Source organism: Littorina saxatilis, linkage group LG5 (genome assembly GCF_037325665.1).
Source record: "Littorina saxatilis isolate snail1 linkage group LG5, US_GU_Lsax_2.0, whole genome shotgun sequence".
Taxonomy (NCBI): Eukaryota; Metazoa; Mollusca; class Gastropoda; order Littorinimorpha; family Littorinidae; genus Littorina; species Littorina saxatilis.
Window position 1 is genome coordinate 23,405,441 of NC_090249.1, and position 26,049 is coordinate 23,431,489.

At 41.4% G+C, this 26,049-nt stretch overlaps 2 protein-coding genes across 2 annotated transcripts; one reads left to right on the forward strand and one right to left on the reverse strand.

Moving 5' to 3' along the window:
- Nucleotides 1-2,287: 2,287 nt before the first annotated feature.
- On the reverse strand, nucleotides 2,288-13,035 carry LOC138965845 (neuronal acetylcholine receptor subunit alpha-10-like). The gene is made up of 9 exons (XM_070337943.1): nucleotides 12,933-13,035; nucleotides 11,312-11,478; nucleotides 9,835-9,879; nucleotides 8,279-8,388; nucleotides 7,159-7,444; nucleotides 5,331-5,493; nucleotides 4,687-4,773; nucleotides 3,768-3,886; nucleotides 2,288-3,170 (listed from the first exon to the last, which is right to left on the reverse strand). Exons 1-9 carry the CDS (start codon nucleotides 13,018-13,020, stop codon nucleotides 2,841-2,843), a joined length of 1,395 nt encoding a protein of 464 aa, XP_070194044.1. The 5' UTR covers nucleotides 13,021-13,035; the 3' UTR covers nucleotides 2,288-2,840.
- Nucleotides 13,036-17,001: 3,966 nt separating this feature from the next.
- On the forward strand, nucleotides 17,002-26,032 carry LOC138966602 (eukaryotic translation initiation factor 2 subunit 1-like). The gene is made up of 8 exons (XM_070338884.1): nucleotides 17,002-17,134; nucleotides 17,813-18,071; nucleotides 18,999-19,078; nucleotides 19,387-19,535; nucleotides 21,592-21,698; nucleotides 22,347-22,444; nucleotides 23,634-23,777; nucleotides 25,128-26,032. Exons 2-8 carry the CDS (start codon nucleotides 17,834-17,836, stop codon nucleotides 25,314-25,316), a joined length of 1,005 nt encoding a protein of 334 aa, XP_070194985.1. The 5' UTR covers nucleotides 17,002-17,134; nucleotides 17,813-17,833; the 3' UTR covers nucleotides 25,317-26,032.
- The last annotated feature ends 17 nt before the right edge of the window (nucleotides 26,033-26,049 follow it).

Consider the following 26,049-nt stretch of genomic DNA (forward strand, 5'->3'; position numbering starts at 1 on the left):
GTCGTCATTTAAAACGGTCAAATATAGCATTATATTTGCTGTATTAGCAAGCAATCGTGCAAACCATTTCCATTTAAAGTTCGTTTACCAAGAGCCCAATGAATAAACTCAGTATTGTGTGTATACAAAATTGACCAAGCTAATATGTCAGGTCAGGAAATGACACCTCACTTATGATTCATTACTATTTCTGCCGTTCGAGACAGGTTAACGTAGCCACGGAACGAAGTCTCATTCTATAGGGATGTAATGAAGAGCGCTGATATTAGTAGTTATTTGGCAATATTTGACGACGACTAGCATGAATGTGCATAGCATGCAGTAGGTCTGGTGACTGAATTAAAAGAAAGGTCTAGAGCCCCCCACCCCTTTCCAGTGATCTTGACTTGGAATATGTATAAACACTTGATTTCTTGAAAAAGTTTTGATTTTTCCTTATGTGAAAATTTGACGAAACAGTTCGGATTTGATTGGAAATTATATATGCAGACTGGCAAAATACGGGCCTATAGAGGACGGACGTCAAACGGGGAAAAATTGTCTCTCGCCGATGAAGTAGGGACTTACAAAATCAACACTCTCCTGTTTACGCGTATGTTTTTGCTGAGTCACACATGTCAATCACGTATATCCCCAACCGATACAAGATAATTCACAGTTTTGGGTTCGGCAATATTACTGAAAAGGAGGACTTGGACATTCAAAGCAAACCTCATTTCATGTAATACCCCTCGGCAATAAACCTGGCTTTTTATCTTACGAATATATAAATAAAATTTTTAAAAATCGAGCAAAGGTTTAGAAATGAAAACTCTTTCACAAACTAATGTGTCGTGACAAGAGCTATCTTTGCCTTGACTTTAAAAGAAGATAGTAATTTGTAAGAAAAAGCAGCAAACAGAGGAAATTTTGCGGGAGGTAACTGGCTGCTGTACTTCTGCAAAGTTACCTCCCTTGGTTGATCACGTGCACCCACAGAACAGAAAAGATACACGTGTCGAAGATCGGGTTCTCTCGCTATTTTGAAATCAAAGAGACAATGCTTTAACTAAGCTATTTTTTCTGTTCATTATCTCTTCATTATTTGTTTGATCGGCTTCAACGATCACTCGGTAGATGTGGTAGTGGCTGTTTTGTTTTGTCTACGATCAAACGTTCCAATAAATAACCTTTCATGTTGTTTGATTCTCAATATTGTGCTAGTCATGCAAAATATTCTTGAAAGCAAACTCTGTTTCTGCGTTCACAACACGCTATCATCCATCAAACCGATAAATATATCATTAAATGACTACTAATGTGTTTACATCAAACAAAAACATAACATACATTGTCAATAGATGTGTCGGTAGGCATAAACAGATGTGACATATGCACTGTAAAATGTGCGTGCAATATCGGGCTTTTCCAATGTTTTCAATCTATATAAAATGATGAAGTGCTCATATTATTTTTTAGGGCTAGTGTATCATAAACAAACCTAGTGTTTTTAATCTACAAGCAGTTGTGATGCCTAAACATTGTATAACTAGTCTACCATTGACTAGGTTTGCTCTTTCTTTTGTTGTATTTGCAATTCCAGCTCCTACAAACCGAGCTAACCGGCACGGTTGGCCTAGTGGTGAGGCGTTCGCCTCGTGATCGGGAGGTCGTGGGTTCGAACCCCGGCCGAGTCATACCTAAGACTTTAAAATTGGCTATCTAGTGGCTGCTCCGCCTGGCGTCTGGCATTGTGGGGTTAGTGCTAGGACTGGTTGGTCCGGTGTCAGAATAATGTGACTGGGTGAGACATGAAGCCTCTGCTGCGACCTATGTCTTGTGTGTGGCGCACGTTATATGTCAAAGCAGCACCGCCCTGATATGGCCCTTCGTGGTCGGCTGGGCGTTAAGCAAACAAACAAACAAACAAACAAACAAACCGAGCTTGCCTATTTGCACCAACACGCTGAGCTTCTGTAATGGCAGTGGAGAATTCAGATGGTCATATCTTATTTTCAGCTCTATTTTTAAGAACAGAAAATCTACAATAATGTACAGCAATTAGGCAGTGAGAGGTGCTGGTAAGTGTGTAAGAGTGTGTGTGTTTGTGTGTGTGTGTGTGTGTGTGTGTGTGTGTGTGTGTGTGTGTGTGTGTGTGTGTGTGTGTGAGTGTGTGTGTGTGAGTGTGTGTGTGTGTGTGTGAGTGTGTTTATTAAAAGCCAGGTTTATTGCCGAGGGGTATTACATGAAATGAGGTTTGCTTTGAATGTCCAAGTCCTCCTTTTCAGTAATATTGCTGTGTGTGTGTGTGTGTGTGTGTGTGTGTGTGTGTGAGTGTGTGTGTGTGTGTGTGTGTGTGTGTGTGTGTGTGTGTGTGTGTGTGTGTGTGTGTGTGTGTGCAGAGCGATTACCGGAAAACTACAGGAGATATCTTCATGAAACTTTACATGTGAGTTCTTTCATATGATATTCCCCATTTTTAATTTTTTTTATAAAGATTAATGTCTTTGGTGACGTCATAGCAGGCCTTTACTTTAACAACAGTTGAGGCGGCACTGTGACGACCTCATTTTCAACCCAAATGATAGAAATTTTCATCAAAAAAGATTTGGCTTGGTCCGAACTATTTGGATTCCATTTCAGCTTGGAACGTTGAAAATTAGTTAATGAATTTGTTTAAAAAAAATTCTATGATATCTATAATTAGAATTGAAATTCCAGTAATACAAAAAAGTATCGAATTATATTCTTTATTAGTTGTATTTCCTCAATCCAAAAAATAGCCTCCTTTACGTGTTCCACATAATACCAAAAACCTGCGTGAAGAAATCTCTTCCACTATCATTCCTTGACCAATCTTCCTAACTCAGCAGTGAGATGGACGTCAGCATGAAGAGGATGACGAAGACGACAAAAAGCAGACGATCCACCACACGAGCGATCTCCGGCCACTCCCCACCCCCTTGCTGCACCAACTGCTCCGCCGAGTAACGGCCGAGCATCAACCTAAGACTGCGCGTCAGTTCCTTGGCGTCGGACGAGTCGCTTCCCTTGAGAGAAGCGGCGTCTGCGTCGGCTTCCACGCTGTTGTCGGTTCCGTTTTTCAGCGTTGCAAATGGCGGCTGGCGTTCCACTGGCAGGTACTGGTCCATGCACAGCCAGCGACGCAGTCCGCAACGACCCAAGAACGTCTGAAATAAGGATCACGCTTTTTAAAAATCTAAACACTGTAAATGGACGTCAGCAAGAGCTTTGGACGATCAGACGTTCAAGTATTAGACTGAGCCGCACAATAACGACACGAAAGCTTCTTGTTAAGTGTGGAGGGATCGGAGTCAATTTTGCACAATTAAAACTTTCTTGGGTGGAACGAGAAGGCAAGATAGAATTCGATCATTGTTGCTGTTTACGGCGGAGTTTGTCCTTGACTAAACAGCCTCGGGAAAGCATTGTAAATTAGACGTTGATGTTCAGGTCAAGTTCCGCCCCAAACTTGAAAATCTTAGGGAACAAATCCATGATGTCGGCTAGCTCCGATGTCTACACTACTTTTCTGCACTTGGACAGCCCGAATTTGATGACCTGATTTTATTGGCCAAGAGCTAGTTCCACCAAGAACTTGAGAGTCGCTTATATTTTAATTCGGCTTTAGGCAAGTACAAGAAATATAAAGCTCACCGAGGTCGAAGACATGAATACTTGTTGTTGTCCAAAATATACTGTACGACTAGGCAAAGTTACGGTTTTTGACAAATTTGAATGACCTGTCAAGACCAAAGCATACTCACCGTGGAGAGCCATGCCGGTACCGGTTTGGCGGTGTAGCCTCTGCTGGCTAGGGACATGACAAAGGCCGCCATCACGATACTGATACTGGTTAGAGCCAGACTTGCAATGCTGAATATCGCTGCAATGCAAAATGTAACGGTGATGATGAATACAACTGAAACGCATAATGCAATGCTGAATGAAGCTGCAATGTTAAAAAGTATGGGTATAATTGACTGTTCCTGAATGTACCGGAATATAGATTCGTCACAAGAGTTTGCTCTTTATAATGAATGTTCCATAGTATATCTTCTTCACTGATATGAGATCAAAAGCATTTTGTGTAATGTCCTACTGTATCCCGCTACATTAAGACTTGAGCATTATAAAGCATGTTAGGCAATGAAGCCCGATGATCAGGCAGTAAGTAAGTCAGTCAGTCAGTCAGTTGGTCGGCACGTCGCTCAGTCTTTTAGTCTGCACTGACATTGGTACCAGCGATGTGAGGCCCCTCCGACTAAAGGACCTCTGCTAATAAAGAAAAACACCTTATGTTGTTCCGTTGCCCTTTATCCAGACTAGAAAAAAAATGGCACGGACGAGAGGCCACCGGCAATATAGGGACACTTAATTTCACTGGTAGCACAGCCGGTGTCCTTTCATCCACTATACTGTGGCAACAATCCAGGCACAGCCGTTTCTCCTAGCTGCCATCGACACATCTGAACATTTGGTTGCTGATGCAGCTGAGTTTCTGCTTTGTTTTGTTTTGCTTGTTTTTGCTTGTTTGTTTGTTTGTTTGTTTGTTTGTTTGTTTGTTTGTTTGTTTGTTTATTGTATCCAGTAGTTCTGATTGTAGGCAGGGAGATCAATCTAACGTCCTTCCAATGCATCATTGTATGCGCGTGTTGCATGTCAATGTCAATGAGGTGTACCTACCAATGCTGGGCACGGATCCATGGTTGTGGTGCAGCATGTCGCACAACGTCCTCAGGCAGATACAGATGGACACCTGCAGAAGGCCACCTGCACAAACACAATCCACACAAAAACTCACTGTTAGCGCAATGCACAGAATCGTTCCTGTCAATGTTGACATACTTGCCCGATCATCAAATTAATCCAGCTGTAAAATGTTGACCATGCGGATTTAAAAATTATTCTCCTTACAAAATATTGGCATATCATTCAAGAAGGACCGGTCATGTATCAGGTGACTTAGAATCGAAGGCCAGACGGCACATGATCTTCTTTCTTTGGTAACTGCCCTGTGATCCGTATTATTAACAGCTATTGGGTTTTCAGCGTAACAATATGGAATTATCACCGAAATAGGGCTGTGTGAGACTATCCAACTCAACTCCCAACCCCCCCCCCCCCCCCAACCACATTATCAGAACAGCAATATAGTTATATGACCAGCAGCTAAAGCGACCTTCTGCCGTGCATTCTGCGGTTTGAACATGGAGAAAGGGACAGCACCACGACGTGCATTGCGTTGTACATTTTTGAGACGAATATTTTTGCGACCAAATAATGTACGAACGGAAGCCATGACATTCCATCAGCCAAGAGGTTCTCACCCAGCGTGATCTTTGCCGTGGAGTCAGCAGGCAGGAGGAAGACACAGGGCACCAGCAGAGCCAGCAGGACGACGGGACCCACCACCAGACACTGGTACAGTTGGGACTTCCTGCCCAGGCGTACTTGTAGCTCCACGCTGTGCTTGGAGGGGGACACGCTCAGCTGTGGGGAATAAAGACATGGGTTTTAATGGGTTTATGCTTTTTACATAAATTAGTCAAGTTTTGACTAAATGTTTTAACATAGAGGGGGAATCGAGACGAGGGTCGTGGTGTATGTGTGTGTGTCTGTCTGTCTGTGCGTGTGTGTGTAGAGCGATTCAGACCAAACTACTGGACCGATCTTTATGAAATTTGACATGAGAGTTCCTGGGAATGATATCCCCGGACATTTTTTTTTCATTTTTTCGATAAATACCTTTGATGACGTCATATCCGGCTTTTTGTAAAAGTTGAGGCGGCACTGTCACACCCTCATTTTTCAATCAAATTGATTGAAATTTTTGTAAAGCAATCTTCGACGAAGGCCGGACTTCGGTATTGCATTTCAGCTTCGTGGCTTAAAAATTTATTAATGACTTTGGTCATCAAAAATCTGAAAATTGTAATAATTCTTTTTTTATATAAAACGATCCAAATTTACGTTCATCTTATTCTACATCATTTCCTGATTCCAAAAACATATAAATATGTTATATTTGGATTAAAAACAAGCTCTGAAAATTAAAAATATAAAAATTATGATCAAAATTAAATTTCCGAAATCGATTTAAAAACAATTTCATCTTATTCCTTGTCGGTTCCTGATTCCAAAAACATATAGATATGATATGTTTGGATTAAAAACACGCTCAGAAAGTTAAAACGAAGAGAGGTACAGAAAAGCGTGCTATGCAGCACAGCGAAACCACTACCGCGCTGAACAGGCTCGTCAGTTTCACTCCGTTTTGCACAAGCGGCGGACTACGGTCATTGTGAAAAAATGCAGTGCGTTCAGTTTCATTCTGTGAGTTCCACAGCTTGACTAAATGTAGTAATTTCGCCTTACGCGACTTGTTTCTATTTATTTATTTATTTATCTATTTCATTTGTTCTTTATTTTCTTTATTTCTTTATTTATCTTATTTATTATCCTTATTTATTTATCTATTTATTTATTTAATTATATCTTATCTTAATTATCTATCTGCCTGGTTTTGTTCTTTCTTTTTCTTTTCTTTTCTTTTTCTATCTATGTATCTGTATATCTGTCTGTCTGTCTGTCTGCCTGTCTGTCTGCCTGCCTGCCTGCCTGCCTGCCTGCCTGCCTGTCTGTCTGTCTGTCTGTCTGTCCGCCTGCCTGCCTGCCTGCCTGCCTGTCTGTCTGTCTGTCTGTCTGTCTGTCTGTCTTTCTGGTGTTTATTTTATTTCCTTCTTTGTTTCTTTGTCTATTTATTTATTATTGTTGTTGGTCAGATCGGTTTCTGTGAACTCAGTATAAAATCCAGCTTGTGGTCGCTTGGAGTAATTCCCGATGACCATACTTTAGCTACATACGCTGTTCTCTTCGAAGAAGTGACACAAAACGAGACCATCGCCTTTCCTTGGCCAAGATCGACGACCCTTTCGATCTAAATATGGAGCAATTATTGGACCATACTGTAGTCAATCGCTGTTTAAGAATTGCCAACGCATGCATGACTTTTGCCTCATATATATGTCTTTATGTAAGAATGTCGCGAAGTTAGTTAGAGCCTTTGGATTGCAACAATGAATCACTGAATTAATTAATCAATAATCCAATCAACCAATCAATATATATCAACCAAGAAAAAGAGTCAACGCTCACCTCGTCTCCAAGTAGCATCCATTCTCCCGCCATGCTGGTGTCCACGTGACCTTTGGTCGAGCCCATTAGAGACTGCGGGGGTGACTGGGAGATATGAACGTGAATGGACTCGTCCAGGGCAGTCCCCGACTCCAGAGTAAGGACACAGGTTTGCGCGTCGAAGGGGAATTTGGACAGGTCCACAGGACACAGGGAACGCAGCATGACGTCACACAACCACGTGACCACACCGTCATCTTGAAGTCTGGCGTGCTTCCCGTTCAGCAGTTTGTAGGTTCCCTGAGCACTGCGGAAAAAAAGTTATAACTGTTTCAACGAACAAGAGATCTTGAGGGAAAAAGAAGTTCAAATAAAGTCGTAGTGCATGTGTAACCCTGACTAAACAGGAAACGACGCAGATTAACCACGCAGGGCCAGTAAAAAATATCATAGTTGGCTTACACCGAGTCAGGAGCATAGTGTCTTTCTCACATGCCCCGTAATAGCTTTTGCCGTGAGGGCGTAAAACTTAAATTTCTCTGCATAGTGTCCTCTTAGAATTCCGTCCACGGGAAAGTAGCCTAAACCCGACTCTACTAATCGCCGGAAACGCATGTATTACCAATCTTGTGCATGTTCTGAATTCTGTTGAGCTTTTCAACTGGTAAAGTCGTGCATTTACAGATAAATGACCGGGTGTCGTCCTGTAGACGGACCTTAAAAAATGTACAGACGACAATATGACGGACCAGCATGTTTGCTGGGTAACTGACCAAGTGACTGAATAACCCATAAACATCGGTTGAACTTTAATGTTGAACTTTAATGGCCTGTTCTACCAATATTGGAATCGTGGATATTGCTCGCTTGCTGGCTTGCCGATTGTTTTGATCAGTGGAGCGAAAGGTAAAGTTGAACTTTAGCGTTGTAAATTCATAGCTCAAAATCCACGAAAATGTACACAAATTAATTAAGTATGCTTAATTTTGGAGCTCAATATGTCAATTCATTTCACGAGAAATATTCTTTAGTTTTATTAAAGGTACTTTAAAAATTTTTAAAAAGTCAATAATTCCACTGGATTGTGAGCTATGAATTTACATTGCTAAAGTTCAACATTATCAAAGACAATAAGACTCACGTGCTGAAGAGGTTGAGGTTGGGGGACCAGAGACTGTCGACAGGCACGCTGAGTTCCTTCACCCCTCCATACGCTGAGGCGTTCCACATCAAGCGCGGGTCCTGCCATTGCTGTGTGATTGAAAAGCGTATCATGCTCTATACACAAGCTAAGTACAATCGAACCTATTACGACCACTCAAAAGAAAGGCTAAAAGTGATCCTTACATCCGTAACAAAAAAGGGAATATATAGGACAGAACCACATCGTGGTTTCTTTGGTGTGTTTGTAGTGGACAGGTGGTCGTTATCAAGAGGTGGCCGCCAGTACATACAAATAAAGAAATACAGAAATTGGGTTCTTGAGTGTGGTCGTCATGGGCAGGTTGTCGTTATCAAGAGGTGGCCGCCAGGGCAGGTTCGGCTGTACGTACAAATTAGCAAATAAAGAAATACAGAAATAACGAAGAGCATTATAAGTAGTAAGGAGATCCTTACTACTATTATATAGATGTCACGTTAAACATCAACAGAAGAGTCGCCTGGGTGTGTTTTTACGGACTCGTTTTTGCAAGTAGGTAAGTGTGTATTTGTACTTAGTTTCCTGACAAAGTGTTGTTCTACGGTTTCTGTTGCACAACAGTCGTTCAGTATACTTTACACTGGACAACGCTGATAACATGCCATTTCAACAGTCTTCTATACTTTTATTCCGTTGTTGTTACTGTTCCTGCACTGATCTGTCTCTGTGCTTTGCATTGACAAAACAATCCGCATGACACAAAAACAGGGAGAGAAAAAGAGAGAGATAAAGAGAGAGAGAGAGAGAGAGAGAGAGAGAGAGAGAGAAAGAGAAAGAGAAGAGAGAGAGAGAGAGAGAGAGAGAGAGAGAGAGAGAGAGAGGAGAGAGAGAGAGAGAGAGAGGGAGGGGATGAAACTGAACTTCATTTCAATAGCCGTATAACAATTTGTTTGCAAAACCCAACGTTCCAACCTATCCCTTATACAAGAAATGGCCCTTCGAATATTCTACATTCGTCGTTCCATTGGCAGTGTGGCTCCAGGTACTCTAATACGGTGGATCACATGATAAGTTTGACAAGTGTGTGTGTGTGTGTGTGTGTGTATGTGTGTGTGTGTATGTGTGCGTGCGTGCGTTGGTGTGTGTGTTTATTTGTATGTGTGCGTGTGTGTGTGAGCGTGAGTGCGTGCGTGTGTATGTGCGTGCATGTGCGTGCGTATAGGTGCTTGCGTGCGTGCGAGTTTCAGAGAGAGAGAGAGAGAGAGAGAGAGAGAGAGGGAGAGAGAGAGAGAGAGAAAGAAGGGGGGTGGGGGTGGTTACCCTCGTCTTCGTAAATGTCACATCGTTTAGGATTTCAGGTGTAACCTTTGATTTCGTCTCAAGAGTGTACGGAATAAACATGAGCAAATGTCAATGTCAAATCTTTTTTGAAAATGTTAATTCCCAATGCTTTCAACACTTCTCTGTTCCAATCTCCATATTTTGAATTCTTATTTTATTTTGTTATTGTAATACAGAGAATAATGATTGCAAATTATTGACTGGATATAACTTACCATACTCAGTCTGAGTGTCGTTTCCAATATGCCAGTAGATGTGTCCTGAAACACGCAAAGCAAATATGAAAGATTACTCGTTGTTGCGTTGGTCATATACTATCTAAGACAATACAATAGACAATGCAACTTCTTACTCACTTCAAAGCAGAAGAAGGACTCAATGAGATTGATCTTTATTACAACAAAACATCGATTATTTTTCTGCAGAATTCTTCATCTCAGTACTCTTTATTCATGGCCCAAAATCGCTGACGTTCCCAACCAAGGACAGAAAGCTATTATAATACTGAGTATTAGACATGTTTATTGGTGATGACTCTGTTGCAGTCTGAACTGTTGCTATGGAGTAAGGCCATTACTCCACTTGGATACATACCGAAAATTAACATCCTCAATGCTTCCGATGCAGAGTGGAAAGTTTTTGAAAATTTAATGTTGCAGATTGACACTACTGCCTTTCAAGAAATTAACTCATACAAAAAAAATCCCATTCTGCACCGAAAACATCCAGAGTGTTGATTTGTGGTATGTGTTCAAGTCGAGGGGTGGTCTTTTTCCCTGTAAAAGTCTGGTCTTCTTCTTCTGCGTTCGTGTGCTGAAACTCCCACGTACACTCGTGTTTTTGCACGAGTGGAATTTTACGTGTATGACCGTTTTTACCCCGCCATTAAGGCAGCCATACGCCGCTTTCGGAGGAAGCATGCTGGGTATTTTCGTGTTTCTATAACCCACCGAACTCTGACATGGGTTACAGGATCTTTTCCGTGCGCACTTGGTCTTGTGCTTGCGTGTACACACGAAGGGGGATAAGCCACTAGCAGGTCTGCACATAAGTTGACCTGGGAGATCGGAAATATCTCCACACTTAACCCGCCAGGCGGCCGCTGCCGGGATTCGAACCCTCGACCTTCCGATTAAGAGGCCGACGTCTTACCACCACGCCACAGCGCCCGTCAAAGTCTGGTCAGATCTAAGATTCCCCCGAAAGCGGCTTATGGCTGTCTAAATGGCAGGGTAAAAACAGTCATACACGTAAAAACCAACTCGTGCAGAAGCATGAGTGCAGGTGGGAGTCCCAGCCGATGAACGCAGAAGAAGAAGATCTAAGATGATGAATAGGAACAAGAAACTGTAGGTGAGAAGAACAAGATAACAATGAACATGTCTTCACCAGTACCAGAAACACGGAACAATAAAAACACAAGACCGGTTTCGACGTTTGTCTTTGTCAGCTTCAAATGCAATACAATACTAAACAAGGAGAGGCGACAGAAAGAGAAAGAAGGTATTGTATTTGTAGCTGACAAAGACAAACGTCGAAACCGGTCTTGTGTTTTTATTTTTCGTGTTTCTGGTACTGGTGAAGACATGTTCATTGTTATCTTGTTCTAAGATGATGAGCCGAACGGTTTAAATGGGAAGGATTGCGCCCTGAAATTCAGCACAGAAAGTGTCCAAACGGCGAAGAGCTCACCAGCCCATGAACAGCCATGAGAGCCATATCCATGTCGACGACGACGGAGTCATTCCTGGAGGCTGCGGGACGGAGGTGCTTGACGTAGTGCAGCTCATCCAGCACGTGCAGATACACGTGACTCTCGTGGTCAAGGTTCACTGCGACGTCTTTCTCGTGAGGATGGGCTGCACGCGAAATATGTCTTGTATAAAAAAACAAAATTAAAAGACTCAAAAACAAAAAAGGGTCATTTCTGGGCTGCGCGTCAAACATGTATAAAGTTTTTTTTAAAGAGACTCAAACACGAGAAAGGGTCATTTGTGGAGGATTTCATTTAAAACACAAATCAAAGATCGTTGACTTAACTGGGGTTTTTCAATTGTGTGTGTGTGTGGGGGGGGGGGGCAAGCAAAATTCAATATAAACAAAAGAAACAGCATCTACTTACAGTTCACTCCTCAATGAAGAACTAAACACACACGAAGTTACGGCGGGACTGTTCAACACATCGCCGGTCTGAATCACTCACCTCGCTGATGATAAATCAGCTATTAAACCACAGGTCAAAGATGATACTCACAATCCAGCACAGGCTATCTGTATTTTAAAAGATGTCACACCAACACAAAGAACTGTTTCAAATAGAACCGTGACCGGTCTCAAGGCTTAAGCATACAGGCCGATCCACACACAGCGAACTCATCGGTCAGACTGACCGAACTCGCACTGTCGGGGGTGAATGCGTACGCATCCGTTAAGGGATTAACCAATTAAAACGCAGCATCTACGCACAAAGACATACACGCATCACGGAACAACGACATACACGACACCACGGAACAAACACATACACGCATGGTCAAGGGGAATAATTGGGATAGCCTAACAAGAGAAAGGAACAACAGTACGTCAAATCGCCACACGGCTACATTGTAATTGTACAATTTGCGCGTTCCCTAGAGCCTATGACATAAGCCGGGCGCTGGGATGAGGGGTGAGGGAATATTGCCAAGCAATACATAATTATATCTGTAGCGTAACCAGCATGATATCGAACAACAATGAACATGCAATTGTTTGATAGTTTTTGACTATCGTTCACATGGGATGAAAATCGTTTTTTCATTTCATATATTCTTATTCTCTTGGGTGCCAGGAAGCTCCGTCCGCATAACTCTTCCTTATTGTTACAAGTTGTTGTCAACTATGTTTCTAAGACATTGTCATTCGCGCTCTGCCTCCCTGGGTAAGGATGTTGAACAGGCGCAGCAAAAGTAGTGCAACTTCGATAAGATCAGTATCTTTCTTTTTTTTAATGTCCATGAACAAGAAATCAGAAAGAGAAGCTAAGCTGGATAAGTTTCAAGGAGCTAATTAGCTCGGAAGAAAGGTTCTTCTCTGTTTTTTGGGTGACACAAACAACCTAAATTAAAGTTGCGGTTTTCATTTTTTTCCTAAGGTTCAATAGTACTATAGTACAAAGTGGGATAAAAATTAAAGTGCTTTGAGCATGTTAATGCTAAATGTGCAGACGAGAAAAAACAACGCATACACTGAATTAACGCTGCTGCACGTATATTAATAAAGTTTTAAAAATTAAAAAGACGCCTCCCAAAAAAGAAAAAAAATTCGTTCATACCTTTTACCAATCCACAGTTATCATTTCTACAGAGGAAAACAATCCACAGAAAAATCACAGGGAAAAAAGACGCGTCTGGTTTTGCCATCTTGTGCCCGTAAGTGTGACGTTTGCCTCTCACAGGGCGCTGTTTCCAAAACGAGGCGTTGACCAAGATGGCGTCAGAAAACGTGAGCATCTTTGGTTTCAAAGACGCAGCTGCCAGCCGTTAAATTATTTGGTTTACCGTGCACCTCTAGTGGCCCGAGAAAAAAAAATCAAAATTTTGCCTTTTAAAAACATTTTTGGTAATGTTGAACTTTAACGTGTCAAATTCATAGCTCAGAATCCACTGCAGTTAAAGCCTCCAATTTTGCAGAACCTGCTCTTGTAACACGCCATTTTAGATACATTTGAAGTCACGGAATGAACTGTATGGTTGCATTTCGTTTACATGCGTTTTAGAACCAAACAAACTCGATTTGTGGGGAGAGGAGGCAACTCTATCGTGTAAGTGATGTCCCTTGGTTGCCCCACATATGTCTTTTCTCGTCATTTTCGTCGATCAAACGACCAAATTAACTAATTATGCTTAAGTTTGAAGCTCAATCCGTCAATTAATTTCACGACAAATGTTCTTTGGCTTGATTACAGGGACTTGTATAAAAAAAAACAATAAGTAAAAAAGTGCACTGGATTCTGAGCTATGAATTTAACAAGCTAAAGTTCAACATTACCTCGTTTTCTATTCGATTTTCTTTCTTTTTTTCATGCTGAATTTTGGCCTTGAATTTTCCGATTCACTATATTGTCCGACAGAAGAGTGATGGGTCCTCGTGCGATAAGCCATCAACACATTGTCTTCAAATAGCCTCACGGCGTACCGCCACATATACTTTGAACAGAAAATGATTTGCTGAAACAAAAACACGGACAATTAAGATTTTACCAAAAGTTTTTCGTTTGGGGATAGAACCTTTGATGGGAGAGACTCAGTAAAAGAGCAGGGCCGAGTAAACTACAGGCGCGAACCACTGCACCACCGCGGGCGAGCTGGGTATTAGTTTTTTTTAGCGGATGTTTGCCACCGGTACACAGCGCAGAGCGACAACAAACAGTCGGCGTCCTGTCAGTCCACACGCCGGCCTAGCTGGCCACTGCTTGTTGTTGTCCGGCCTTCCCGCCTGTGTATCGAACCCCTTCCACGTGACCAACATGTTTTTTTCACCCCCAGTCCCCTCCGATCAAGTCTACTCGACCCCCTGTTTCTCAGTGTCCTTACCGCAGTGTGCCTTTTTCTGTTTCTTTCTTTCTCGAGCTTTCTTGGGTATGTAACACTATACCGCGCACATAAAAACGAAAAAAGGCCGCCCCCCCCCCTCCCCCTCCACTTCCCAGCCCTCCTCCTACTCCCCTGCAGCACCAAATACGGCACACACACGCGCGCGCGCGCGCACATACACACGCACACAAGCACGCACACACGCACGCCGCGCACACACACTGGCACACACACATACACACACGTACACACATACACACATTCACACACGTACACACATACACACATTCACACATAAACACATTCACACATACTGACACATACACTCACAACATACACACACACACTCACACACTCACACACACACACACACACACACATACACGCGCGCGCTCGCGCGTAAATTAACACACAAGTAATCTGCATTGTTCGTTCCTTCAGCATGTAAACAGGAACCATTTTAACGTTCCTTCGGCGGAATGACCACCCGTCGTCCCCCCCCCCCTCCCCCTTTTTCACCATCTTTTATGTATATCTGAGCGTGCTTACTGTGCCACTTAAAACAACAATTTAGTTTAGAAAGACACCACACCAGCAGTGTGACCGTTTAATGAAGTCAATGAAGCAAAGCAGTATTTACAAACTTGATCTGTATAAATTTGGACTTTTATTTCTCCGGCCAAATGGCCTTAAATTACATTGATGGACAACATACAAATGAAAACATACAGTCCCGGTTTATTTGCTTTTGCTTTTCAATTTGCTGCAGTAATAATCAATATCAGTCGGCTTCCCCATAAAAAATATCAGTACTCCATGCACAACAGATCGTGTCTGTCCAGATTTGTACACGGGATCAGATCATCCTTCTACTGTCACAGTGACTGACACCAATAATCAGCGGCCAGGCCGCTGAGTGGGCAGAGTGTTGAGTCTGTTTGTAGCTGAAATGTTGCACATTAACACACATGCCAGTTTTAGATTCAATACAGTGGAACCCCCTTTAAAGACCCCCCCCCCCCCCCCCCTATATAAGACTTTTTTGCGACCTTCATTTTTCGGATATCTTGTTCATAACCACAGTTATTGTACTCTCGTTTTCAGACGTCTCTCTCTTTTTAGACTCAATTTTCTCAGATTGGTGGAGGTCGCAAACCCGGCGACCACGGGAGCATCTAGGCCTAGTGATTGGGGGCGAGATCGTGCATGCAAGGGAAATAACTGCGTTTTTCTCTAACTCAGAATGAAGAGAACGCACTAATTGCTTCCCTTAACAATGACTTCGGGCAAAACTCTATGTGATGATGTGTGCGTGCGATGTGATGTGTGCGTGAGCGTGTGTGTGTGTGTGTGTGTGTGTGTGTGGCGAAGCCAGTGACGTGTCCTACACACTATTACATGTGTTTATGAGTGTGTGTGTGTCTACTAGTGTCTCTGTATATATTGAGTTCGATCCCAGGTCATCGGCGGAAATTTATTTCACAGAGTCAACCTTTGTGTGCAGACTCTCTTCGGTGTCCGAACCTCCCCCCGTGTACACTACATTGGGTGTGCACGTTAAAGATCCCACGATTGACAAAAGGGTCTTTCCTGGCAAAATTGCTTAGGCACAGTTAATAATTGTCTACCTATACCCGTGTGACTTGGAATAATAGGCCGTGAAAGGTAAATATGCGCCGAAATGGCTGCAATCTACTGGCCGTATAAAATTTCATCTCACACGGCATCACTGCAGAGCGCCTAGAACTGTACCCACGGAATATGCGCGATATAAGACTCATTGATTGATTGATACTAAATTATTACTTTTTCATACCTAGTCTTCTGATTTAACTTATCATTTTAATATTAACGCTATTTAGGACATTTCTAAAAAAAACAAGTCGCGTAAGGCGAAAGTACTACATTTAGTCAAGCTGTGGAACTCACAGAATGAAACTGAACCGCACTGCATGTCACGTTTTCACAATGACCGTAGTCCGCCGCTCGTACAAAAGGCAGTGAAATCGACGAGCCTGTTTAGCGCGGTAGTGGTTGCGCTGTGCTGCATAGCACGCTTTTCTGTACCTCTCTTCGCTTTAACTTTCTGAGAGTTTTTAAAATCCAAACATATCATATCTATATGTTTTTGGAATCAGGAACCGACAAGGAATAAGATGAAATTGTTTTTAAATCGATTTTGGAAATTTAATTTTAATCATAATTTTTATATTTTTAACTTTCAGAGCTTGTTTTTAATCCGAATATAACATATTTATATGTTTTTGGAATAAAAAAAAAAATGATGAAGAATAAGATGAACGTAATTTTGGATCGTTTTATAAAAAAATAATTTTAATTACAATTTTCAGATTTTTAATGACCAAGCTGAAATGCAATACCAAAGTCCGGCCTTCGTCGAAGATTCCTTGGCCAAAATTTCAATCAATTTTATTGAAAAATGAGGGTGTGACAGTGCCACCTCAACTTTTACAAAAAGCCGGATATGACGTGATCAAAGACATTAATCCAAAAAATGAAGAAACAAAATCTGGGGGTATTATACCCAGGAACTCTCATGTAAAATTTCATAAAGATCGGTCCAGTAGACTGAGTAGTTTACTCTGAATCGCTCTACACATGGGGTCAGATTGCCTGCTCAAGGGAGGCGACCGTCGATTATATTTCTCTTCCTGTGTTGAGAGTTATCTGTTGCCGGCACGGTTTTACAAAAACTTATATTCATCTTTTCAGTAATTTTCAACACGACAATTGGAAAGAAAATGTCCTTCTGTATTAATTATTCTTTATCTAGTACTATTCTAAAACATTTGCTTAATTTGTTTTTTTATTTGTGTGGGCTAAAGATGCTTTTACGCCTGTAATGATCATTCCACTTATGGCCTTTGGAAACACGCTGCGCAATTTTACTGCACCTCTATTCTTGCATCAGGCGAACAACGTGAGTGCCGTATTTTACTAGAATCTGCTCTTCTTACGAGCATATAAATGGTCGTTTTGACTGAATAAAGACCTGAACGACTCGTCCGTGCAGTCTTTTTAACATGTACATTGATATAACCCTGTAATTTGTCAGATCCCAAGTGTACTAGAATACGACATATTCCATACTGCTATAATTATAAACATCACAGTGCTTCAGAATCAAATTTGTAGATTTCCAAAGAATAAAGGCAGATCTCTCTCTGTACGATTTGTCACAATAACCACTGTTCCAATGAAAATATTACACCAATTGATTAAGAACAAACAATGATAACTTTCTTTAAACTTAGTGCCATGGCCTATTGTAGGAGAGGAGAACTGTAAGTGTAAGTGAATAATAGTCTGTCGCCATTTATGCTGCATGAGCAAATATCTGGGTTTGGGGTCTGGATCATACTATAATGGGGTAAGAAAACACAGAAGAGAAAGAGTGAAGATTCATTCTCCACTCATGAATTCGTTTAGCTCCAAAACGTTGTATTAAGACGCTTTAAGTTTTAGAATCATGGTGTTACTGTTACTAAAAACATCAATGAAAGTGAAAGTGGACAAAACATCAAGATTTCAATCACTGAATGTCTGTATACACCCATCTAATGCTAATATCTTTTCCCTGAATGTTTTCTGCTTTCAGGCTGCCGCTTAGTCAAGCAAGATGGTGCTGACATGTCGTTTCTATAAGAATCGGTTCCCAGAGATCGATGACGTTGTCATGGTCAATGTGCGCTCCATCGCGGAGATGGGCGCCTACGTGCACTTACTGGAGTACAACAACATTGAAGGCATGATTCTGCTCAGCGAGTTGTCCAGGCGACGTATCCGTTCCATCAACAAACTGATCCGAGTGGGCCGCAATGAGTGTGTTGTCGTCATCAGAGTTGACAAAGACAAAGGTACTGTTGTCACTTCGATTATTTATATCAATGATAATCTCTTTTTAGATATCATGCAAGCATGTTAAGTATAACTTTACGTGGTCAGAAAGTAATTTTGGAACTTGAAACAAATCACTGAATCAAAGCGTTTTACCTTTCAAGGTATGAAGCGAAATTGTTCATACAGTTCAAAATTAAGTGGTTATTTAACTCATTGTCTCCCAGGTACGGATATATCCATACCCACTCATATGGCTCTATCTGACCAGGTACGGATATATTTGCTCAGACAGTTACTGTGTTAGCTTCAGTCGCTTCCTGTAACGTCCATCTAACGCCTGCATTCCAGCGTGTTGATACACAGTTTTCTACACAGTTACTACAATTCTGAGTGACCTGCTGCAGCACAGCTGGTCTCGGCTAAAAAAAAAATTGGTCAACATAGGTGGGGTAGAAAGTGTTAAGGCCCCCCCCCAAAAAAAATAGTCTGTTTACGGTATCCCGACCGACCCTATTTTTTCACGCGACCCTAAACTTTTGGGGGGCATTTGGGGGGAAGGAAAAAAAATATCTGTTTTTTGGCAAAATAACTTAAAAATATGGGGTTTTTTTGGGGGGAAAAAATCCCGACCTACCGACCCTATTTTTTTTACCTATGTTACCGTAAATAGACTTCTTTTATTGTGTGTGCCTAAAGGCAGATTGTAATGAAATGTCAGGTATCTGTGTCACACTGTCACTGTCAGCATATATATGCTGGAAAGTTCTGCCTCAAATCAGAAAGAAATAGAATACTGAAAGTGTCATTTTTTCCTTTGATTCCCACAATGCTTGTTCAGGTGTCAGTTTGAATCAGGTAAATTATTTGGTAGCTGATTATAGCTCTTGTCATTTGTTTGAAAATGATATAATTCATTTTTAATTGTTCTCTATCTTTTTCAACAGGTTATATTGACTTGTCCAAGAGACGTGTGTCCCCGGAAGAAGTACTGAAGTGCGAGGAGAAGTTTGCAAAAGCTAAGGCAGTAAGTTGCATGTGTGCCATTCACATAATTGGTTGCTGCTATTGGTGTTCTGGTTTGGTTTTCTTCATCATCACTTTGTGTGTTCGTGTTTGAATGTGTATGGTAAGATAAGTGGAAATGGGGTGCATGAGAGAGAAAAGGTGTGCATGTACTTTCTATGCGACTATAGTATGAGTCAACTTTAAGTGACCATTAGGTAGTCAAAAACTACTCCACTCGATAATACAGTATGTAGTTTGAGATGTACATTCAGTTATTATTTAACAGTTTGAAACACGCTGTGCACGCCTATGTTGTTATTTTCCCAGGTGAACAGTATATTGCGCCATGTAGCAGAATTGCTGAGCTATGGAAGCGACACCAAACTGGAGGAGCTGTATGAAAAGACCGCCTGGTACTTTGAAGACAAATACAAGAAGACTGGTTCCTCCTACGAAGCCTTCAAACATGCAGTCAGGTGTGTTACAACTTACAGTGCCTTTACATTCATGAAATAAAGTTAAACAAGAGGCGAAGCCTTCAAGGCTCACATAAGAAATCGACAAACAGTAACACAAACTCACTCACTCCGTCTCATACACACACACACATAGTTAAAACTAACGCATCATATCAACTCCATGTATAATTTTCAAAATAAGGCAAACAGATAAAATGACTGTGCATTTGTTGTTGGTGCAGTTGTCCCTGAAGGAGATCTTGGGCAATCCTCACTCACACACACACATACAAGACCGCACAAACACGCACGCACGCACACACAGACACGTTTAAACTGCATCAGCATAATTATCATGGCAAAACTTATCTACAATCATTAACCCTAGAGCTTGCGTATGAAGATAATATACTCTTGGAATTGTCATAGGACTAAGAGTTAAAGATATGGGCGTCACAATGGTCACACTCAGACAGGTTCACATGAGGTTGTTTTCCCTGGTCCTCGCACTCCGAAGTCTATGATATTTTCTAGTGACACATTGTCCTGCTGGCCACCAGCTCCGCAGTGTTCTGCCCTGGATTGTAGCTTGCCTGTCGTAAATCAGCAGTACATCTGAGGGTACTGTGTTCATTTGGAAATCTACCATCAGTGTATCTGTCGTTTGCACTGCAGACATTGAGCAATAGGTACCTGCCATGTGGTCACTTTTTCCACTGCTGTCGTCAGTCTTATACTTTTCATCAAGACTTGTCACCATGCCGAGTGGATCTTTTCCGGGGACACGACTGCCAGATCAACACTGCACTTTCGACAGCTCTTCCTCGTGCAGACATTGTAAAAACGCTGTGCAGATCAAACTGTAGGAAATCTCCCTTTGGTATCTTCTTTATCTATTTTTCGTGAGCTAAGAAACCGAACAATGTGGAAATCGTCTTCCCCGAATCGAGGTGAGAACTGAAAAGTGAATCTATACCACAATCCTTCACGCGACCTGACCTGATCTTGACCCCTGACCTGGTCTACATACCACACATGACACAAACCAGTCACATGCTTGTACCCCCTGAAAACCCCCCACCCCCCCGTTTTTTTTTTATACACGCTTTAACTACACACATGCCGACAAAATCTTGATCATTGCTTCAATACTTTGAAGATGGTGCTTGAAAAATAACCAGAAGAAATGAGTATTTCGGTGTTTAGTCAAATGTTAAAGTTTCTATCACACACATACATACATACATACACACACACGCACAGACAGACAAAGTTTACCATCGCATAGGCTACACTTACGTGAGCCAAAAACAAAGGATTTCTGTACTCAAAGTTAAAAAACAAAGGATTTCTGTACTAAATGAAATATGTTTATTTTGATGTTGTAGTATACTGGTGTAACAGATTTTGGCTGCAGCAAACCTATGTTTATGTGATAACTGTGTTGCTTGTGGTGTTGTTGCATACATAAGGTTAAACTGCAAGAGTACACCCTGGTTGAAAAAAGGGTTTAGTGCTGGTTTAGTTTTGCTCGGAAGTCCTGATATATGTTGTCTGTTTTCCAAATGATAGTGAGTTTCTGTAATCCTAGCTCCAAAGTAACATTGAAGTGTGACCTAGTCTCCCTGTAATGTGGGTATTGTTCAGACCTGGGAACCCATTCGATTTTGCCGTATTTTGTACGCATGATTGTCTAGAAAAAAGTGGAATACATTCAGTACGATTAGTGGAAAAAAATATGACGAGAAAAATTCCTAGACTACTTTTCTACACAAGCGCATTCCGAAGCCGATCCAGTATTTTGACACGTGATTACAATTTTTGTCAGTAAAACACTGAAAGAAGCGCATGTTTCGATAAACATAATTGACGGGCGCGTGTGAGGCATGTTTGAATCATGGATGTTCAAATGATGTGTGAAGTACGCTCATTTTTCTGAATATACACCAAGTTTGTTTGAGAATACTCCACGTGCGAAACAGGGGTTCCCAGGTCTGATTGTTCCAAGGTTACACCTGTTTCAATGGTGGGGAAGGAGTTCAGTGTGTATGAAGCAGCACATTTTTCTTTTCAGTAATCCTGAGGTGCTTGATGAGTGTGACATCGATGAGAAAACAAAGGAGGTGCTGTTGGAAAACATCTGCCGCAAATTGAAACCACAGTCCGTCAAAATCAGAGCAGGTAATCATCCATACCTGGTCGTGCTTGAGAAGTTCCCTGATTCATTGCTGGTTTCTATCCTCTTCTTCTTTAACTTTGCAATAAATTCTTGAGAACTTAGCGAATTTAGGGATCATGCAAAGTCAGGGATATTGCTAGAAACAATTTTCTTTGGCAATTTTGAAGAAGAATAAAATGGCCATTTAATGTTAGCACTTTGAAGAGTTATAGCAGTCCAAAAATGCCAAAATGATGGCAAAGTTTTCAGCAATTTCAAGAAAGTCTGAGGTTTTATTCAACTGCCAACCCAAAGTGACATTTATATTTTGTTGTTGTTTTAACTTGTTTGACAAGATTCCTAGGGCTGTAGGACAAGTAGGGTTCATTGATTACTTAGTTTTTGAGTGTGTTTTGTTGACATGACTTGTAGGTCATAACGTAAATTTCCTTTTTTGTCACTTACCTCAGTGAACGTGTGTTTTTTCATGTCATGTACACTTTGCATACATACATACATTTCCCTAATAGGGCTATCTGTGAAGGGACACTTTTCTTTTCCTCTCTCTTTTACTCTGCTTAGAGATTTTAAGAAAAAGAAAGTCTCTGCTCCCTTTTAATTGTTTCTTTTAAAACTTCTGATATTTTATACATGCATGTATGATGTTGCAGACATTGAAGTAGCGTGTACAAAGTATGAAGGTGTTGACGCTGTGAAGAGAGCATTGAAAAAAGGCCTGGAGCTCACAACAGAAGTCATGCCCATCAAGGTTTGAAAACTCTTCTACCTGCTTCTTTTCCTCGACTCTGCCTCAGTTTTCTGTTCAAGTTCTCAATGTATGCACACATGTAGTTTTTTCTTCAGGTATAACAATTTTTGCACTAAGATTGGTGTGATGCATATTTTGCACATCATGTACAGTGACTGAGTGAGAAAATATCATCTATAGAAATTGCATTCAATGGGTAGAATTACAAACTCAATGATGAAGTTTGATTTTTAAAACGGATGGACTGAAGTTTGATTGAATAATCGAAACCTAACTTATGTGTCTTGTCTCATTATTTTCTGATGGAAAAAAATAAGTTAGTTGTTACTGCAAATGTTATGTACAGTCATCATGGTATGTAGTTTTACCCTTTTAATGACATTTCTATAGATGATAATTGATATTTTCTCATTGTACATGATGTGCAAAATATGCATCACAAATGATAGCTCACCCCTATTCATTCCTTCTGCAGATCTACCTGATACATCTAGCCCCTCCCCTGTACGTAGTGACAACATGAACCATTTAACATTCGTATTAGAACTTCTCAACCCCTTACTGCAATAGATGTCAAGTAACGTCCTGATTGTGTTGCTTGTGCAGGTCAACCTGATAGCCCCTCTTCTGTACGTAGTGACAACATGAACCATTTAACATTCGTTGCGTATCAGAACTTCTCAACCCTTTACTGCAACAGATGTCAAGTAACGTCCTGATTGTGTTGCTTGTGCAGGTCAACCTGATAGCCCCTCCCCTGTACGTAGTCAATCAATCAATCAATCAATGACGCTTATATCGCGCATATTCCGTGGGTACAGTTCTAGGCGCTCTGCAGTGATGCCGTGTGAGATGAAATTTTATACGGCCAGTAATTGCAGCCATTTCGGCGCATATTTACCTTTCACGGCCTATTATTCCAAGTCACACGGGTATAGGTAGACAATTATTAACTGTGCCTAAGCAATTTTGCCAGGAAAGACCCTTTTGTCAATCGTGGGATCTTTAACGTGCACACCCAATGTAGTGTACACGGGGGGGGGGGGGGGGGGGGAGTTCGGACACCGAAGAGAGTCTGCACACAAAGTTGTGACAACATGAACCATTTAACATTCAGTGCGTATCAGAACTTCTCAACCCTTTACTGCAACAGATGTCAAGTAACGTCCTGATTGTGTTGCTTGTGCAGATCAACCTAATTGCCCCACCCCTGTACGTGGTGACCACACAGACCATGGAGCGCACAGAGGGACTGGAGATTCTCAACAAAGCTGTGGACGCCATCAAGGCCGACATCACTGCTGCAGGGGGACACTTCCAGATTCAGGAAGCGGTAAGTCACTCTGGACGTCGTTTTCATATCGGAGTTTTTCTTTCATTCTTTACCGAGAAGTCTCCTATCAAATGAAAGACCCACCATGCCAGGTCCAAAACGCATACACAATGCATCTGCCCATTTTTTCAGATAGAAAATTGGTTGGTTTGTGTTTAGTTGTTATGTAGTTGATGCTTTAAAGGTTTTGTTGTGTGGGACTGCTTTCTTCTTTTTAATTTTGACTTTTTCTTCCTAGAATTAAGACTGACCAGGCAGCATAACATAATCTCTCCAATTAGGCTCTGTCGGAATAGCATTCAAGTTTATACTCAGATACTAACTCATTTTCTGGGTTTGTTTTGAGTGTAATCTTATACTTGTTAATGGGCGAGTTAAGATGTGTGGAAGACAATTTTCTGTGCATTCATTTGAATGAACAAATGAACAATAAAGTGTATGTTAAATTGCTATTGTGTTGATGGGTGGAATGGCCTAGTGGCTAAGACGCCGGGCCTCCCATCACGTGTTCGAATCCCAGCTGTGTCAGGTGGATTAAGGGTGGGGATTTTTCCGATCTTCCGGGTCAACTTATGTGCAGACCTGCTAGCGCCTTATCCCCTTTTGTGTGTATACGCAAGCACAAGACCAAGTGCGCACGGAACAGATCCTGTAATTTGTTTCAAAGTTTGGTGGGTTATAGTTACACAAAAATACCCAGCATGCTGGGGCATATGGCTGCCCAAATGGCGGGGTAAAAACGGTCGTACACGTAGAAACGTGGGAGTTTTATCCCGTGAACGCAGAAGGAGCAGAAGTTATTGCGTTGATGCTGGATAAAATTATCACTTTCATTGTTCCTTTCACACACATAACGAACTCTGTTGCCTTCACACACATAACGAACTCTGTTGCCTTCACACACATAACGAACTCTGTTGCCTTCACACACATAACGAACTCTGTTGTCTTCACACACATAACGAACTCTGTTGCCTTCACACACATAACAAACTCTGTTGCCTTCACACACATAACGAACTCTGTTGCCTTCACACACATAACGAACTCTGTTGCCTTCACACACATAACGAACTCTGTTGCCTTCACACACATAACGAACTCTGTTGCCTTCACACACATAACGAACTCTGTTGCCTTCACACACATAACGAACTCTGTTGCCTTCACACACATAACGAACTCTGTTGCCAACCGCTGGCTCGTTTTCTGTCTGTAAATATTGAGTGTGTTTTTATGTGAAGTTATTTCGTATACAAGCCAAAAGAAAAATTTCTCTTTGTTGCATTCAGATAATAAAGATTTATTGAATTGAATTGAATTGAATTGAATTTTCCTGGATGGTTGCAGGCGCGTGTGGTGTCAGACATTGACGAGATAGAGCTGGAGAAACAGCTGGCCAAGCTGGAGGAGGAGAACCGTGAGGTTGCCGGCGACAGCGACGAGGGTGATGAGTATGATGATGAGGACACAGACAAGAAAGGCAGTGACGATGAGGGTAATGAGAAGGAGGAAGAGGTTAAGGAAAAGGAGGGTTGAGTGTGTGAAAAAAACACTTTTCTTGGTGATTTTGTGGATGAGAAGATAATAATGCTGGTGAATGTTTATTTGCGCAGGATTTTTGTGCAGCGTATAAAGACCTGTCTTATTACTGGAAGAGTTGTCGTTGGGTATGTGCTGTACACTAGAATTAAAGGCTGGGTTTCATTGGAATGCCATATATATACTCAGGGGTGTCTGTGGTCTCAGCATGTAAGAATTTTGTTTCAATGAGCTACTTGCTTACAGATAATGAAGTCTTCAAGTTAAAGCAGGTGTAATATTAGTTTGCGTGTTTTTCATTTGTCATGGTTTAGAAGAAACTTGCACCAAGTTGTCAAATATTATTTGCCCCATCTGGATCAGTAGGCATCTGGAAACTGTTAAAAGAAATCAAATTCGGTGTTTTTTTGTCCGTTGTTTTTAGTCTGAATCAATGTACATTTTGTAACTGAATTTTTATAGCAGTCTGTTTTATGAGTTCATTGTTTATAGTAAGTAGGTGTGTACTTGGCTGGTCCTGCAAGTCCCATGTATTGACTCAGTTGCAGCTTCTCATCATAGGTTCTCTCATCATTCAAAGAATGTTGTCATGGGACATGAAATACAAGTATGCTTTGGGTTGTCAGAAGAATTCTGTCAGGCATGAAAATGTGCTTGATGCTATGAGCTCACTCTGTAAAATGATGTTCTGAATAAAATGTGTAAGTGATGAACACTCTGTGTGTGTCAG